An 18,618-nucleotide genomic window follows, 5' to 3' on the forward strand; every position below is an offset into this window, starting at 1 on the left:
ACAATTACTCAATGGCAAACAAAGAGAGCTAGAGAGACTTTATCAACATGTCGTTGGTGGTATCATCTATATTGTAGGTGGTGAAAAACATATATATTTCATGCATTTACAGCAGAGAAATTTGCCTGAAAAAAAATCGACTCATTTTAGAGAATTGCATTATTAATAGAAGGAGAAAATTATTTCAAACAGTTGTTCAAACAGAAGCCAGCCCTACAATCTCACAAGCATTCCCAGACAAGCATTTCGCTACACATCCAACAACATCTGCTAAATATGTGAATGGGACCAATACAATTTGATTTGAGATGTTTTTTGTATTGAATATCCCTATAATAATAATAATAATAATAATATATGCCATTTAGCAGACGCTTTTATCCCTCACCTGAAACGTATAGATGAGCAGCAGCTTTTAGGTGAAGGTTTGATCACAGAGGAGGAATTACATTATGTCATTGAGTCATTCAAAATGGGAGAGTCCCCACTTTTAGATGAAATTCCAATTTGAGGTATGCAAAATGTTCTTCACAGAAACTAAGAAACCCTTACTATTCTTTCGACGCTATAATCCAATCCGCCACCCAACAGGAGGGAGACTCCTCACGTCGCTTGGTTTTAATGTCCGTATACTGTCAATGTATTTCCTTGAGAGTTAGAAACTTCAAGTTGTAGAAACAGCCCAAGGATGATCAATGGAAACAGAATGCACCTGAGCTCAAGTTCGAGTCTCATAGCAAAGGGTCTGAATACTTTTGTAAAAAAGGTATTTGTTTTTTTATTTGTAATACATTTGCAAAAATGTTTGCTTTGTCGTCATGGGGTATTGAGTGTAGATTGATGAGGAAAATATATTTTAGAATAAGGCTGTGACCTAACAAAATGTGTAAAAAGTCAAGGGGTCTGAATACTTTCCTAGTGTACTGTATATCCCAATCCAAACTGGATTTCAGCAAAATGTACTACAATTTCACACACAACCTCCTCCCTTTTCATCAACTTAAACATTTCTCTACCAAAATAGCATAATTTATTTTTAGCAGTGCGTCTCCATTACTTCAGGAGGCAATGGTTACACTTCCAATTCTATTCTCCCAAAAACCCTGAGGAAGTTCTTCAGCAACGTATTTAGTACAACACAAATGTTGAATATTAATGGCTAACCTCTTTTGTTGGCCATCTTATTGAAACACACATTTTCTAAAGGACATTGTGGACAAGGGCAGAAAGTTGTTTGATTTTCTAATGATGTGTAGAACCTACGGGGATATATGTACAAATCATACATGAGCTCAATTAGTGTCTGCTATACCCCCCACGTGGAAAGTTAACTTGAGCTTTCCTTTCTTCATCTTAACTGTATGCTGTCCTACTCTAAAAAACTATAAATGGATACAAAATGATAAGTTATATTTGACTGCAACGCCATAAAAATGAGGAAGATATCTTTGACAACCCAATCAATACCATGGAAGCAGGTCTGAGCCTTTCAGTTAAAGGTATTTTATAAAATTATGTCAACAAAGACGATGCTTTGTATTTGGTTTATTGAGCAAGACTCGAAATGCAGATTCTGTCATAATGAGGAGGACATAATGCATTTGTATTGGTACTGTTTGACAGTAAGTTTATTCTGGCTACAGATTCAAGGCTGGCTTTTCCCATCGCTCCATCAAACTACAGTTGAAGTCGAAAGTTTACATACACTTAGGTTGGAGTCATTAAAACTCATTTTTCAACCACTCCACACATTTCTTGTTAACAAACTATAGTTTTGGCAAGTCGTTTAGGACATCTACTTTGTGCACGACACAAGTCATTTTTCCAACAATTGTTTACAGACAGATTATTTCACTACATCACAATTCCAGTGGGTCAGAAGTTTACATACACCAAGTTGACTGCCTTTAAACAGCTAGGAACATTCCAGAAAATTATGTCATGGCTTTAGAAGCTTCTGATAGTCTAATTGATATAATTTGAGTCAATTGGTGGTGTACCTGTGGATGTATTTCAAGGCCTACCTTCAAACTCAGTGCCTCTTTGCTTGACATCATGGGGAAATCAAAAGAAATCAGCCAAGACCTTGTAGACCTCCACAATTCTGGTTCATCCTTCCAAACGTCTGAAAGTACCACGTTCATCTGTACTAACAACAGTACGCAAGTATAAACACCATGGGCCGTCATACCGCTCAGGAAGGCAGCCGTCATACCGCTCAGGAAGGAGACGCGTTCTGTCTCCTAGAGATGAACGTACTTTGGTGCGAAAAGTGCAAATCAATCCCAGAACAACAGCAAAGGTCCTTGCGAAGATGCTGGAGGAAACAGGTACAAAAGTATCTATATCCACAGTTAAACAAGTCCTATATCGACATAACCTTATAGGCCGCTCAGCAAGGAAGAAGTCACTGCTCCAAAACCTCAAAGCCAGACTACGGTTTCCAACTGCACATGGGGACAATGATTGTCCTCTGGTCTGATGAAACAATGGCCATAATGACCATTGTCATGTTTGGAGGAAAAAAGGGGAGGCTTGCAAGCAGAAGAACACTATCCCAACCGTGAAGCACGGGTGTGGCAGCATCGTTTTGTGGGGGAGCTTTGCTGCAGGAGGGACTGGTGCACTTCACAAAATAGATTGCATCATGAGGGAGGAAAATTATGTGGATATATTGAAGCAACGTCTCAAGACATCAGTCAGGAAGTTAAAGCTTTGTCGCAAATGGATCTTTCAAATGGACAATGACCCAAGTAAACTTCCAAAGTTGTGGCAAAAAAGCTTAAGGACAATAATGTCAAGGTATTAGAGTGGCCATCACAAAGCCATGACCTCAATTCTATATGAAATTTGTGGGCAGAACTGAAAGAGCGTGTGCGAGCAAGGAGGCCTACAAACCTGACTGACTGAGGCCTACAAACACCAGCTCTGTCAGGAGGAATGGGCCAACTTATTGTGGGAAGCTAGTGGAAGGCTACCCAAAATATTTGACCCAAGTTAAACAATTTAAAGACAATGCTACCAAATACTAATTGAGTGTATGTTAACTAGAGGTCAACCGATTTATGATTTTTCAACGCCGATACCGATTATTGGAGGACCAAAAAAAGCCGATACCGATTACTCGATTTTTATATATATATTTGTAATAATGACAATTACAGCAATACTGAATGAACACTTATTTTAACTTAATATAATACATCAATAAAATCAATTTAGTATCAAATAAATAATGAAACATGTTCAATTTGGTTTAAATAATGCAAAAACAAAGTGTTCGAGAAGAAAGTATAAGTGCAATATGTGCCATGTAAAAAAGCTAACGTTTTATCTCCTTGCTCAGAACATGAGAACATATGAAAGCTGGTGGTTCCTTTTAACATGAGTCTTCAATATTCCCAGGTAAGACATTTTAGATTGTAGTTATTATAGGACTATTTCTCTCTATACCATTTGTATTTCATATACCTTTGACTATTGGATGTTCTAATAGGTACTTTAGCATTGACAGCCTAATCTCGGGAGTTGATAGGCTTGAAGTCATAAACAGCGCAATGCTTGAAGCACAGCTAAGAGCTGCTGGCAAATGTAGGAAAGTGCTGTTTGAATGAATGCTTACGAGCCTGCTGCTGCCTACCACCGCTCAGTCAGACTGCTCTATCAAATCATAGACTTAATTATAATATAATAACACACAGAAATACGATCATTAATAATATTAATAAATCAGGTCATTAATATGGTCCTATCCGGGAAAACTATCATTTCGAAAACGAGACGTTTATTCTTTCAGTGAAATACGGAACCGTTCCGTATTTTATCTAATGGGTGGCATCCATAAGTCTAAATATTGCTGTTACATTACACAACCTTCAATGTTATGTCATAATTATGTAAAATTCTGGCAAATTAATTACGGTCTTTGTTAGAAAGAAATGGTCTTTACACAGTTCGCAACGAGCCAGGCGGCCCAAACTGCTGCATTTACCCAGACTCTGCTTGTACAGAACGCAATTCATGTTAGCAGGCAATATTAACTAAATATGCAGGTTAAAAATATATACTTGTGTATTGATTTCAAAAAAGGCAATGATGTTTATGGTTAGGTGCACGTTGGTGCAATGACAGTGCTTTTTTTTGTGAATGCGCTTGTTAAATCACCCGTTTGGCGAAGTAGGCTGTGATTCAATGATAAATTAACAGGCACCGCATCGATTATATGCAACGTAGGACAAGCTAGATAAACTAGTAATATCATCAACCATGTGATTATGTTAAGATTTATTGTTTTTTATAAGATAAGTTTAATGCTAGCTAGCACCTTACATTGGCTCCTTGCTGCACTCGCATAACAGGTAGTCAGCCTGCCACGCAGTGTCCAAAAATGCAGATTACCGATTGTTATGAAAACTTGAAATTGGCCCTAATTAATCGGCCATTCCGATTAATCGGTCGACCTCTAATGTAAACTTCTGACCCACTGGGAATGTGATGAAAGAAATAAAAGCTGAAATAAATAATTCTCTCTACTATTATTCTGACATTTCACATTCTTAAAATAAAGTGGTGATCCTAACTGACCTAAGACAGGGAATTTTTACTAGGATTAAATGTCAGGAACTGTGAAACTGAATTTAAATGTATTTGGCTGAGATGTATGTAAACTTCCTACAGCTGTCCTCAGCTTCTCTTTGGTGACCTCATTGTCCACAGTCCTTCAATTAACAGTACAATACTTCTGCTAGGTAAACTATTTATATTCAAAACACAAAATTCTACATGTCTAACACCAACTTTTTAAAAACATTTTGTTAGACACCTATTCATCCTTGAAAGTATAATTGCTACTAGAAAATTCAACAGCATCAAAGAAAGTGTGTTATGTCCGTCATCGGAATGAGACCAAAATGCAGCGTGGAAAGTGTACATCTTCTTTATTTGGATGAACACCAAAAAACAACAAAAGATAAACAAACGTAAAGTTCTGCAGGGCTATACAGCTACTGTGCAAAAACAAGATCCCACAAACTCAGGTGGAAAACAGGCTGCCTAAGTATGATTTCCAATCAGAGACAACGACAGACAGCTGCCTCTGATTGGGAACCATACCCGGCAAACAAAGAAATAGAAAGCTAGAATGCCCACCCAAATCACACCCTGACCTAACCAAATAGAGAAATAAACAGGCTCTCTAAGGTCAGGGAGTGACAAAGTGGGAGATGTTAAGCAATGGGTAGTATTGAGAAACTCTTTAGGCATATTTTTTGGACCAAGTCGACTAGAGTTCTATTGAACAATATCAATTCAAGCAAATATGTTTTTAAAATTGTCCAAATGCCATGGAATGTAAGCTAACGATGTTTTGTACTTATTTATTTTTTGTATTAGGCTACACCGTGGCATTGCTAATAACTGTTGTCCAAATGTGTTGTATCGTGTGTGTTTGTTTTGATATGTACATTGTCCTTAGTTAATATATAATAATAATAATAATAATATAATAATAATATAATATAATAATAATAAATAATAATATATGCCATTTAGCAGACGCTTTTATCCAAAGCGACTTACAGTCATGTGTGCATACATTCTACGTATGGGTGGTCCCGGGAATCGAACCCACTACCCTGGCGTTACAAGCGCCATGCTCTACCAACTGAGCTACAGAAGGACCACTAGGGATGAGGATGAAGAGAGGAGAAGGAATGAGGATGAAGAGAGGAGAAGGGATGGAGGATGGAGGATTGAGAGAGGAGAAGGGATGAGGATGAAGAGAGGAGAAGGGATGAGGATGAAGAGAGGAGAAGGGATGGAGGATGGAGGATGGAGAGAGGAGAAGGGATGAGGATGAAGAGAGGAGAAGGGATGAGGATGAAGAGAGGAGAAGGGATGGAGGATGGAGAGAGGAGAAGGGATGGGGATGAAGAGAGGAGAAGGGATGAGGATGAAGAGAGGAGAAGGGATGGAGGATGGAGAGAGGAGAAGGGATGGGGATGAAGAGAGGAGAAGGGATGGGGATGAAGAGGAGAAGGGATTGGGATGAAGAGGAGAAGGGATGAGGATGAGGAGAGGAGAAGGGATAGGGAGGAAGAGGAGAAGGGATGAGGATGAAGAGGAGAAGGAGAATTCAGACATCGGTCCACTCAGACAACCACTGCTGACACATCCTCCTCTGCTCCTCATTCTCCTCTCTCCCCCTCCACCTCTTCCTCCTCTCCTCCTGCTGCCTCCTCCTCTCCTCCCGCTCTGTCCTCTCCTCCGCCGCCCTGCGCTCCAGCAGGGTCTCCACGACTCCCTCTACAGTCCGGGAGGCAGCGCTGCGGGCGCCAGCGGGGGTCAGTGGGCGTGGTGAAGGGGTCGGGGGGCGGCCTGCAGGGGGAGTGGCTCCAGAGGGAGGTGTAGGAGGTGTGCGTGCAGCATCATGCGATAGGGGGCGCTGTCCTCTCCCAGGCTGTAGGTGTGGTCTCCTACGATGGGGTGCCCTACCGCCTCACAGTGAACCCTCAGTTGGTGGGTACGACCTGTGAGAGGCTGCAGCATCACCTTGGTAACAGGGTCTCCATCATAATCTCCGTACTCCAACACGGTGAGCTGAGACCGACAGGGCTTGGGGTTCTCACAACCTGCAGAGAGACTCTCAATGAGACTGACAGGGCTTGGGGTTCTCACAACCTGCAGAGAGACTCTCAATGAGACTGACAGGGCTTGGGGTTCTCACAACCTGCAGAGAGACTCTCAATGAGACTGACAGGGCTTGGGGTTCTCACAACCTGCAGAGAGACTCTCAATGAGACTGACAGGGCTTGGGGTTCTCACAACCTGCAGAGAGACTCTCAATGAGACTGACAGGGCTTGGGGTTCTCACAACCTGCAGAGAGACTCTCAATGAGACTGACAGGGCTTGGGGTTCTCACAACCTGCAGAGAGACTCTCAATGAGACTGACGGGGCTTGGGGTTCTCACAACCTGCAGAGAGACTCTCAATGAGACTGACAGGGCTTGGGGTTCTCACAACCTGCAGAGAGACTCTCAATGAGACCGACAGGGCTTGGGGTTCTCACAACCTGCAGAGAGACTCTCAATGAGACTGACAGGGCTTGGGGTTCTCACAAACTGCAGAGAGACTCTCAATGAGACCGACAGGGCTTGGGGTTCTCACAACCTGCAGAGAGACTCTCAATGAGACTGACAGGGCTTGGGGTTCTCACAACCTGCAGAGAGACTCTCAATGAGACTGACAGGGCTTGGGGTTCTCACAACCTGCAGAGAGACTCTCAATGAGACTGACAGGGCTTGGGTTCTCACAACCTGCAGAGAGACTCTCAATGAGACCGACAGGGCTTGGGGTTCTCACAACCTGCAGAGAGACTCTCAATGAGACCGATAGGGCTTGGGGTTCTCACAACCTGCAGAGAGACTGGCAATGAGACTGACAGGGCTTGGGGTTCTCACAACCTGCAGAGAGACTCTCAATGAGACTGACAGGGCTTGGGGTTCTCACAACCTGCAGAGAGACTCTCAATGAGACTGACAGGGCTTGGGGTTCTCACAACCTGCAGAGAGACTCTCAATGAGACTGACAGGGCTTGGGGTTCTCACAACCTGCAGAGAGACTGGCAATGAGACTGACAGGGCTTGGGGTTCTCACAACCTGCAGAGAGACTCTCAATGAGACTGACAGGGCTTGGGGTTCTCACAACCTGCAGAGAGACTCTCAATGAGACTGACAGGGCTTGGGGTTCTCACAACCTGCAGAGAGACTCTCAATGAGACTGACAGGGCTTGTCATTTTTATTATTTATTATTTATTTTTATTATTTTTGTTATTTTTATAATATAGTTCTTATGGTTGTTTTATCCTGTCATTTTTAAAAATCTGTTAATTCATGTCATTTACCTTTCTCAATCTCGGAGTGGAAACGTTGTTTGCAGAGTTCACAACCTGCTACACTTGTGAGAAACATTGTCTTTTGTTTGGGGTGCTCCATATGAGCATGCATCTGATTTCTCTTTCCTGATAATGTTGAGGTATTGTGTGCGCACTTGAGCACTGTCCTGCTGCACAGAAAATGTAGGAAAGTGTTTATTATTAAAAAAAATGTATATCCATTGCGAATTATAATATATTGAAACTATAGTTCCTCACAGTAAGCTATTTGAAAAAGGTTTTAAACAATTAAGTATGTTTTCAAAATGCATACTGCCTCCAGCTCACATTGCAAAGTGATGGGTGATGCACTATTAGGCTGGTGCCTGCACTTGAATGTTGAATGGGAGGCGTGCTTCAATTACCAGTTTAGAGAAACAAAATTGTAGCTCTTTTTAATTGTGCACTAAAACTGTTTTAAACATGCGATTTGCATTGGGATTTGTGGTGCAATGAATGGGCTTATAAAAGCACATTTTACTCTAGCAGCAACCAGCTGAGGAGCTGCAGGAGAAATCCCGCTCAAAATAGGCTCTGTATGCCTTGCGCATATGATAGTTGTTGGATAAATAAGATGCATGATGACTAATGAATACACAGGCCAATTGAATTACACTAAATTATTCTAATTAGCCTATAGACCGATAAGCATGACTGTGAAATGTATTTCCATGAACATGAATTCACCAATGAATTATAATGTTTTTTAAATATTTTTTTTATTGCCAATTGCCGGCTAACAGAAACCCTGTTGGTTAATGTACTCTGCCCTCTCTTCATTGTAGTCCACTAGCAGGGGGTAGGGTGGAGGGTGCGGAGACTGCGGACTCACTGACTTTAAACAGTGGAAGTGCATTTATGCACGAGGATGGAAATATGGGATGCAGAGAGCTTGGAAGATGGGTGTGTGAAAATACTGACCATGCAAAAGGTGTGGGTTCAAGCTAGATTACCTGACAGCTGTCCCTGCTGATACCTGACAGCTGTCCAAGCCAGCGATCTTGTCTATTGTATGTAATCAGGAACTTCACTTCCACACACCACATTGGGTGGAGTCCTTACTTCTGCCTTTAGGACAGAGGATATAAACACATTCTCATTGCTCATAGTTACCAAAGAACAGTGAGTTTCAAAGATCCATTTGCACTAGCTTCCTGTTGAACAGTGCTCTAAAACAGGTGGCGAGATGTTTAAAAAGTTGTTCAGGGGATAGGAGCGTTTTGGGCTCCTTGGGAAAGTGGGCCACAAGTCCCTGCGGTGAGTGGTGCTATTCTGGGGTAGGCTCGGTGATGACGTGTAGCCGACCCGGATTGAGAACAGACTCCATCTTCTGTCCGTATCCGAGAGGGGGGGCTGGGGAGCGGTGCTGATCGGAGAGATTCGCACGAGAGGGACTAGAGAGGCTGTAAGTCTGCCACTGCGCACCCAGCTCCAAAGACACCTTTGGCGGGGGAGACATCTGGCATAAAGACCCTTCTGGAGCAGTGAGTATGGCACTGGGTCCACCTGCTTTAGGCTCTGGTTCTGGACAACTGCAGTGTTTACCTTCTAGATGTGTTGTGCTAGATGCATGCCATTAGCTGAGAGTGTTGTCTTGGTGAAGGGTAGAGAACTGGGGATAACAATTTTTTTCTTCATTGTATTGGTGGCTGTTTGTGCCCAAAACCCAAGCAGCCCTGCTGTGAGAGGAGGTGGGCTGCTATTAAAAGATCACATAACCAAGCCAGCTGCTCCCGTTTCCGCTCTCATCTTAATTGAATCATCGCTAGTGGAGTGCGCCAGCCAGTGAGAGTGCACTCTACAAATGATTATACAGTGGTGACTCTAGCAACAAATAGTTTGTGATTCCTCCTGACCTGTGCTTTGTGATGCCTGATCTTTGGTGACTGTGGAGGGGGATAGGTGTGTGTGTGATTGGGGGGGGGGTGCAGGCAATAGCATGACTTAAAAGTACCCTCCGAGGCAGAGTTGTTGTAGGTTTAGTCTGTGTTGGTTGTAAAGAGTTGTTGTGGGTCTAGTCTATGCGGGTCACCTCAGGTTGTTTGCTACGGCAAGATAATCTTTTATACCAATCGGAGCTGATCAGAATGAGTTATAAGACAACCACTGACTCTAAGTTCATCGGGATCGATTCATTCGGCTACTCACCACGGTGGAAATCATTACGGTCTCTAATTAGTCAGGACTATCACTGACCAAGGTGTGTGCCAGGTCTTGCACCCTCCTGCTTGACAGTCAGCGTGAGGTGTTATGTGAGGTCAGGTGTTATCAGCTGTGGTCTGGACTGGAGACTGACATGTTATGATGTGTCAAAGGCAAGTGGAGTGTATATCTGGCATCGCTATGTTGGAAAGGTGAGTGATTGGAAGTCTCTGGACTGTTTGACTTTGACACAGTGAGACTTGTGGTGGTGCAGAAAAGCATTGATTGAGCACAGCGGTTTCGCCCAGTAGTGAGACGGTTAAAAACTCAAAAGGGAACTAGGCCATGTACATCCCTTTTTCACAAGCACCATCCAGAGGGTGTGCTGTGAGCATGAGAGGGAGAGAGCGAGGGAGGGAGGGAGAGAGAGCACATTTCTTTGTTTCAAATTACATGCAGTGATGCATTCAAAGGCTCTGAGCATAAAGATGAGGGGATGACGAGATGTATAAGATCACACACACACACACACACACCTTTCTAAAATCGGGAAATGCTCGCCACTCTACTCCAGATTCTGCTGTTACTCACCAAGCCGTGGTGCTTAGGCGGGTCGGGAGTGACTACTTGTCTTTCAATGCTAAAAGTCCAATGGCTGTGTGTGTGCGTGAGTGTCCATGCATTTATGATTGTGTGTGTGTGTCTGTGTGTAGTAGAGCAGTAGAACCCTGTGCTTGGCTGTGTCCTGAACATAATTATTACTTCATGACAGGGCATTGATTGGATGGTGTGTATTTCTAGCTCTGGTCAATGGGGCCTCTCAGGACAACAGCCATCACATTGTTTTAACAGGCTTTTGCCCATTTAGTCATGGGTTAATAACACTGTTCATTAAAGAATAGTGATAGTCATTTGTAGGGCTGGGAATTGCCAGGGACCTCATGATATGATATTATTACGATACTAGGTGCCAATACAATATGTATTGTGATTCTCATGATTTTATATGTATTGCAATTGAATACTGTGATGATGTTCAATGTTACAAAATATATTGCTCTCCATGTCTGCTGCAGAGACGAGAGCCATGATAAGTTTTGATCAGTTATGGAAATAAAAGTGCTTAAAACAAATTGGCTCCCTATAAAAAGAAGATTGAGAACAAGCTATGACGTTTTGGTGCAGGGAAAGCAAACTAGCACAAAAATGATATTGTGATATTTTCGAAATCATGTCATAACTTTTCTGGCCTTGCATTTATGGAAGTGTAAGTTGTTGTTAAATCATATATTAAGCATTAATCAGTTAAATTAGACATTGAACTTGAACCCTGTAAGAATCCTGGATCTAGCTGTCGGACAGTTTTTTTTTTTTTATATAGAGATCTGAATAATGCAGTCTTAAGTAACATTTTGTGTCCCCTTTATGTTACAGGGTGAGCACACAAATCCAAAATGATGTATGCGATCACCTTCCCTTGTATTTGTATTTATTATGGATCTCCATTAGCTGCCAAGGCAGCAGCTATTCTTCCTGGGGCCTGGCAAAATTAAGGCAGTTATACAATTTTAAAGACATTTCAATACATTCATTACAGAATCCACAATACACTGTGTGCCCTCAGGCCCATACTCCATTACCACATATCTACAACGCAAAATCCATGTGTACGTGTGTGTATAGTGCGTATGTTACCGTGTTTGTGTGTATGCATGTGTCTGTGCCTATGTTTGTGTCACTTCACAGTCCCTGCTTTTCCATAAGGTGTATTTTTATCTGCTTTTTAAATCTGATTCTACTGCTTTCATCAGTTACCTGTTGTGGAATAGAGTTCCATGTAGTCATGGCTCTATGTAGTACTGTGTGCCTCCCATAGTCTGTTCTGCTGCATGTCTTGTGGAGTATGCATGGGTGTCCGAGCTGTGTGATAGTATTTTAAATAGACAGCTGGGTACTTTCAGCTTGTCAACACCTCTTACTAAAACAAGTAATGAGGAAGTCAATCTCTCTTCCACTTTGAGCCATGAGAGATTGACATGCATGTCATTTAATTTTAGGTCTCCATGTACTTTTAAGGGCCTGCCGTGCTGCCCTGTTCTGAGCCAACTGCAATTTTCCCATGTCCCCCTTTGTGGCACCTGACCACACGACTGAACAGTAGTCCAGGTGCGACAAAACCAGGGCCTGTAGGACCTGCCTTGTTGATAGTGTTGTTAAGAAGGCAGAGCATTGCTTTATTATGGACAGAATTCTCCCCATCTTAGCTACTTCTACATCAATATGTTTTGACCATGACACCTCAACTTGCTCAATTTCAACATTATTCATTACGAGATGCAGTTGAGGTTCAGGGTTAGTAAATGATTTGTCCCAAATACAATGCTTTGTCCCAAATGCAAGTAACTTATTCCTTGCTACCCATTCCGAAACTACCAAGAGCTCTTTGTTAAGTGTTGCAGTCATTTCAGTCACTCTAGTAGCGGACGTATATAGTGTTGAGTCATGTGCATAGATAGACACACTGGCCATACTCAAAGCCAGTGGCATGTCTTTAGTAAAGATTGAAAAAAGCAAGGGGCCTAAACAGCTACCCTGGGAAATTCCTGATTCTACCTGGATTATGTTTGAGAGGCTTCCATTAAAAAACACAATCTGTGTTCTGTTAGACAAGTAACTCTTTATCCACATTATAGCAGGGGGTGAAAAGCCATAGCATAAGTTTTTCTAGCAGCAGACTATGAATGATAATGTCAAAAGCCACACTGAAGTCTAACAAGACAGGCCCCACAATCATTTTATCATCAATTTCTCTCAGACAATCATCAGTCATTTGTGTGCTGTGCTTGTTGAGTGTCCTTCCCTATATGCGTGCTTAAAGTCTGTCAATTTGTTTACTATGGAATAGCATTGTATCTTTTCCAGAAGTTTACTAAAAGTTGGTAACAGGCTGATCGTTTGGCTATTTGAGCCAGTAAGGGGGGGGCTTTATTTACTATTATTGGGTAGGGGAATGACTTTAGCTTCCCTCCAGGCCTAAGGGCACACACTTTCTAGTAGGATTAAATTGAAAACGTGGCAAATAGGAGTGGCAATATCGTCTGCTATTATTCTCAGTAGTTTTCCATCCAGAGTGTCAGACCTTCACCTTTTCCACACTGATTTTAAGGAATTCAAAAGTACAATTATTGTCTTTCATAATTTGGTCAGATATACTTGGTTATGTAGTTTCAGAATTTGTTTCTGGCATGTCATCCCTAAGTGTGTTTATCTTGCCAATGAAAATGTAATTAAAGTAGTTAGCAATATTAGTGGGTTGTGTGATAAATGAGCCATATGATCAAATCAAATCAAATGTATTTATATAGCCCTTCTTACATGCTGTACAGAAAACCAGACTAAAACCCAAAACAGCAAGCAATGCAGGTGTAGAAGCACGGTGGCTAGGAAAAACTCCCTAGAAAGGCCAAAACCTAGGAAGAAACCTAGAGCGGAACCAGGCTATGAGGGGTGGCCAGTCTTCTTCTGGCTGTGCCTGGTGGAGATGATAAAAAAAACATGGCCAAGATGTTCAAATGTTCATAAATGACCAGCTTGGTCAAATAATAATAATCACAGTAGTTGTCGAGGGGCAGCAAGTCAGCACCTCAGGAGTAAATGTCAGTTGGCTTTTCATAGCCGATCATTAAGAGTATCTCTACCACTCCTGCTGTCTCTAGAGAGTTGACAACAGCAGGTCTGGGACAGGTAGCACGTCCGGTGAACAGGTCAGTGTTCCATAGCCGCAGACAGAACAGTTGAAACTGGAGCAGCAGCATGGCCAGGTGGACTGGGGACAGCAAGGAGTCATCATGCCAGGTAGTCCTGAGGCATGGTCCTAGGGCTCAGGTCTTAAGAGAGAATTAGAGAGAGCATACTTAAATTCACACAGGACACCGGATAAGACAGGAGAAGTACTCCAGATATAACAAACTGACCCCAGCCCCCCGATACATAAACTACTGCAGCATAAATACTGGAGGCTGAGACAGGAGGGGTCAGGAGACACTGTGGCCCCATCTGATGATAACCCCGGACAGGGCCAAACAGGAAGGATATAACCACACCCACTTTGCCAAAGCACAGCCCCCACACAACTAGAGGGATATCTTCAACCACCAACTTACCATCCTGAGACAAGGCCGAGTATAACCCACAACGATCTCCACCACGGCACAGCCTAAGGGGGGGCGCCAACCCAGACAGGAAGATCACGTCAGAGTCTCAACCCACTCAAGTGACGCACCCCTCCTAGGGACGGCATGAAAGAGCACCAGTAAGCCAGTGTCTCAGCCCCTGTAATAGGGTTAGAGGCAGAGAATCCCAGTGGAGAGAGGGGAACCGGCCAGGCAGAGACAGCAAGGGCGGTTCGTTGCTCCAGAGCCTTTCCGTTCACCTTCACACTCCTAGGCCAGACGACACTCAATCATATAACCCACTGAAGAGATGAGTCTTCAGTAAAGACTTAAAGGTTGAGACCGAGTCTGCGTCTCTCACATGGGTAGGCAGACCATTCCATAAAAATGGAGCTCTATAGGAGAAAGCCCTGCCTCCAGCTGTTTGCTTAGAAATTCTAGGGACAATTAGGAGGCCTGCGTCTTGTGACCGTAGCGTACGTGTAGGTATGTACGGCAGGACCAAATCAGAAAGATAGGTAGGAGCAAGCCCATGTAATGCTTTGTAAGTTAGCAGTAAAACCTTGAAATCAGCCCTTGCCTTAACAGGAAGCCAGTGTAGGGAGGCTAGCACTGGAGTAATATGATACATTTTTTGGGTTCTAGTCAGGATTCTAGCAGCCGTATTTAGCACTAACTGTTGTTTATTTAGTGCTTTATCCAGGTAGCCGGAATGTAGAGCATTGCAGTAGTCTAACCTAGAAGTAACAAAAGTATGGATGAATTTTTCTGCATCATTTTTGGACAACGTTTCTGATTTTGCAATGTTACGTAGATGGAAAAAAGCTGTCCTTGAAACAGTCTTGATATGTTCTAAGCAGTTGCTAGGGACTCTCCTGGAAGAAGCTAGCTAGCTTACAAAGAATAACAACAAAAAATATCTAGTTAACAGAAGAAAGGAAGACAAAATAAGGACAAAAGAAGGACAGAAGAAAAAGGAAAAGAAAGAGGACAACAAAGTGAAACAATCAGCACTTCTATTGCAACTTCGTATTTCGTCGTCCTAACGTAGTCTACACTGCTATCTGCCCAGCAGCTAGCCAGCTAGCAAACGTCCACCGTCTACCGAATAGCAGCACTGTAGAAACTATTACACTCAACTGAACGACTTGATTAGTGTAGTGTTAGCTAGCTACATAGTTGTCTTTGCTGTCTTCGTATCCAAGATAATTGTGTAGTTTAGAGCGTGTAGTCTTAGAGTGATTATCTTAATTTACCGAGGTTAGCTAGCCAGCTATTTGTCGTCCTTAACGTAGGAGACACTGCTAGCTAGCCAACAGCTAGCCAACGTCTACTGAATAGAACTTCCGCACTCAACAACCCGGTCGCATTCCGCTTCGCTCCACAGGTAGTATCATATTTTCATTTCATTTCATTACAGCACAACGGTTTGATTTGTTTGATCGTAGCTAGCTACATAGCCGTCTGTGTATCAAAGATAATTGTGTAGTCTAGAGCGATTTTCTAGGTTAGCTAGCCAGCTATTGTCGTTCTTTTAACGCAACGTAACGTAATCAACATTGCTAGCTAGCCAGCTAGCCCCCGAATAGCAGCACTGTAGAAACTATTACACTCAACGGAACGACTTGATTAGTGTAGTGTCAACAACGCAGCCACTGCCAGCTAGCCTACAAAGTCAACAACGCAGCCACTGCCAGCTAGCCTAATTCAGCAGTACTGTATCATTTTAATCATTTTAGTCAATAAGATTCTTGCTACGTAAGCTTAACTTTCTGAACATTCGAGACGTGTAGTCCACTTGTCATTCCAATCTCCTTGCATTAGCGTAGCCTCTTCTGTAGCCTGTCAACTATGTGTCTGTCTATCCCTGTTCTCTCCTCTCTGCACAGACCATACAAACGCTCCACACCGCGTGGCCGCGGCCACCTAATCTGGTGGTCCCAGCGCACGACCCACGTGGAGTTCCAGGTCTCCGGTAGCCTCTGGAACTGCCGATCTGCGGCCAACAAGGCAGAGTTCATCTCAGCCTATGCCTCCCTCCAGTCCCTCGACTTCTTGGCTCTGACGGAAACATGGATCACCACAGATAACACTGCTACTCCTACTGCTCTCTCTTCGTCCGCCCACGTGTTCTCGCACACCCCGAGAACTTCTGGTCAGCGGGGTGGTGGCACCGGGATCCTCATCTCTCCCAAGTGGTCATTCTCTCTTTCTCCCCTTACCCATCTGTCTATCGCCTCCTTTGAATTTCATGCTGTCACAGTTACCAGCCCTTTCAAGCTTAACATCCTTATCATTTATCGCCCTCCAGGTCCCCTCGGAGAGTTCATCAATGAGCTTGATGCCTTGATAAGCTCCTTTCCTGAGGACGGCTCACCTCTCACAGTTCTGGGCGACTTTAATCTCCCACGTCTACCTTTGACTCATTCCTCTCTGCCTCCTTCTTTCCACTCCTCTCCTCTTTTGACCTCACCCTCTCACCTTCCCCCCCTACTCACAAGGCAGGCAATACGCTCGACCTCATCTTTACTAGATGCTGTTCTTCCACTAACCTCATTGCAACTCCCCTCCAAGTCTCCGACCACTACCTTGTATCCTTTTCCCTCTCGCTCTCATCCAACACTTCCCACACTGCCCCTACTCGGATGGTATCGCGCCGTCCCAACCTTCGCTCTCTCTCCCCGCTACTCTCTCCTCTTCCATCCTGTCATCTCTTCCCTCTGCTCAAACCTTCTCCAACCTATCTCCTGATTCTGCCTCCTCAACCCTCCTCTCCTCCCTTTCTGCATCCTTTGACTCTCTATGTCCCCTATCCTCCAGGCCGGCTCGGTCCTCCCCTCTCGCTCCGTGGCTCGACGACTCATTGCAAGCTCACAGAACAGGGCTCCGGGCAGCCGAGCGGAAATGGAGGAAAACTCGCCTCCCTGCGGACCTGGCATCCTTTCACTCCCTCCTCTCTACATTTTCCTCCTCTGTCTCTGCTGCTAAAGCCACTTTCTACCACTCTAAATTCCAAGCATCTGCCTCTAACCCTAGGAAGCTCTTTGCCACCTTCTCCTCCCTCCTGAATCCCCCCTCCTCCCTCTCTGCAGATGACTTCGTCAACCATTTTGAAAAGAAGGTCGACGACATCCGATCCTCGTTTGCTAAGTCAAACGACACCGCTGGTTCTGCTCACACTGCCCTACCCTGTGCTCTGACCTCTTTCTCCCCTCTCTCTCCAGATGAAATCTCGCGTCTTGTGACGGCCGGCCGCCCAACAACCTGCCCGCTTGACCCTATCCCCTCCTCTCTTCTCCAGACCATTTCCGGAGACCTTCTCCCTTACCTCACCTCGCTCATCAACTCATCCCTGACCGCTGGCTACGTCCCTTCCGTCTTCAAGAGAGCGAGAGTTGCACCCCTTCTGAAAAAACCTACACTCGATCCCTCCGATGTCAACAACTACAGACCAGTATCCCTTCTTTCTTTTCTCTCCAAAACTCTTGAACGTGCCGTCCTTGGCCAGCTCTCCCGCTTTCTCTCTCAGAATGACCTTCTTGATCCAAATCAGTCAGGTTTCAAGACTAGTCATTCAACTGAGACTGCTTTTCTCTGTATCACGGAGGCGCTCCGCACTGCTAAAGCTAACTCTCTCTCCTAACTCTCTCTCCTCTGCTCTCATCCTTCTAGACCTATCGGCTGCCTTCGATACTGTGAACCATCAGATCCTCCTCTCCACCCTCTCCGAGTTGGGCATCTCCGGCGCGGCCCACGCTTGGATTGCGTCCTACCTGACAGGTCGCTCCTACCAGGTGGCGTGGCGAGAATCTGTCTCCTCACCACGCGCTCTCACCACTGGTGTCCCCAGGGCTCTGTTCTAGGCCCTCTCCTATTCTCGCTATACACCAAGTCACTTGGCTCTGTCATAACCTCACATGGTCTCTCCTATCATTGCTATGCAGACGACACACAATTAATCTTCTCCTTTCCCCCTTCTGATGACCAGGTGGCGAATCACATCTCTGCATGTCTGGCAGACATATCAGTGTGGATGACGGATCACCACCTCAAGCTGAACCTCGGCAAGACGGAGCTGCTCTTCCTCCCGGGGAAGGACTGCCCGTTCCATGATCTCGCCATCACGGTTGACAACTCCATTGTGTCCTCCTCCCAGAGCGCTAAGAACCTTGGCGTGATCCTGGACAACACCCTGTCGTTCTCAACTAACATCAAGGCGGTGGCCCGTTCCTGTAGGTTCATGCTCTACAACATCCGCAGAGTACGACCCTGCCTCACATCGGAAGCGGCGCAGGTCCTAATCCAGGCACTCTCCCGTCTGGATTACTGCAACTCGCTGTTGGCTGGGCTCCCTGCCTGTGCCATTAAACC

The 18,618-nt window shown here is 44.3% G+C and overlaps 2 protein-coding genes across 8 annotated transcripts in view; one reads left to right on the top strand and one right to left on the bottom strand.

Annotated features, from left to right (window-relative positions):
• The window catches only part of LOC118364017 (phosphatase and actin regulator 4B-like), a 78,006-nt gene that overhangs the window by 11,472 nt on the left and 47,916 nt on the right, over positions 1-18,618 (top strand). For 2 of the 7 annotated variants that reach the window (XM_052489280.1, XM_052489282.1), the window contains exon 1: positions 9,084-9,417. The exons of the other annotated variants lie outside the window; for them this stretch is intronic. The gene's annotated coding sequence lies outside the window, so the exon portion shown is untranslated. Of the gene's footprint in view, positions 1-9,083; positions 9,418-18,618 lie in introns of those variants that run through there. 7 annotated transcript variants of the gene reach the window in all.
• On the bottom strand, positions 6,076-9,392 carry LOC127914227 (RNA pseudouridylate synthase domain-containing protein 1-like). Its single transcript, XM_052489076.1, has 3 exons — positions 9,239-9,392; positions 7,315-7,344; positions 6,076-6,629 (listed from the first exon to the last, which is right to left on the bottom strand). The coding sequence occupies exons 1-3, from the start codon at positions 9,390-9,392 to the stop codon at positions 6,343-6,345; spliced, it is 471 nt and encodes a 156-aa protein (XP_052345036.1). The 3' UTR covers positions 6,076-6,342.

Source organism: Oncorhynchus keta, chromosome 31, assembly GCF_023373465.1.
Source record: "Oncorhynchus keta strain PuntledgeMale-10-30-2019 chromosome 31, Oket_V2, whole genome shotgun sequence".
NCBI classification, from domain to species: domain Eukaryota; kingdom Metazoa; phylum Chordata; class Actinopteri; order Salmoniformes; family Salmonidae; genus Oncorhynchus; species Oncorhynchus keta.

Excerpts from the sequence above, each read along its gene's own strand:
- LOC127914227 (XM_052489076.1), bottom strand. The coding sequence starts at position 9,392 with ATGTCTCCCCCGCCAAAGGTGTCTTTGGAGCTGGGTGCGCAGTGGCAG. Across the intron at positions 7,345-9,238 it reads GGAGTCTGTTCTCAATCCGG|CTGTCGGTCTCATTGAGAGT; the intron begins GTCGGCTACACG and ends GAACCCCAAGCC. Across the intron at positions 6,630-7,314 it reads CATTGAGAGTCTCTCTGCAG|GTTGTGAGAACCCCAAGCCC; the intron begins GTTGTGAGAACC and ends GTCTCTCTGCAG.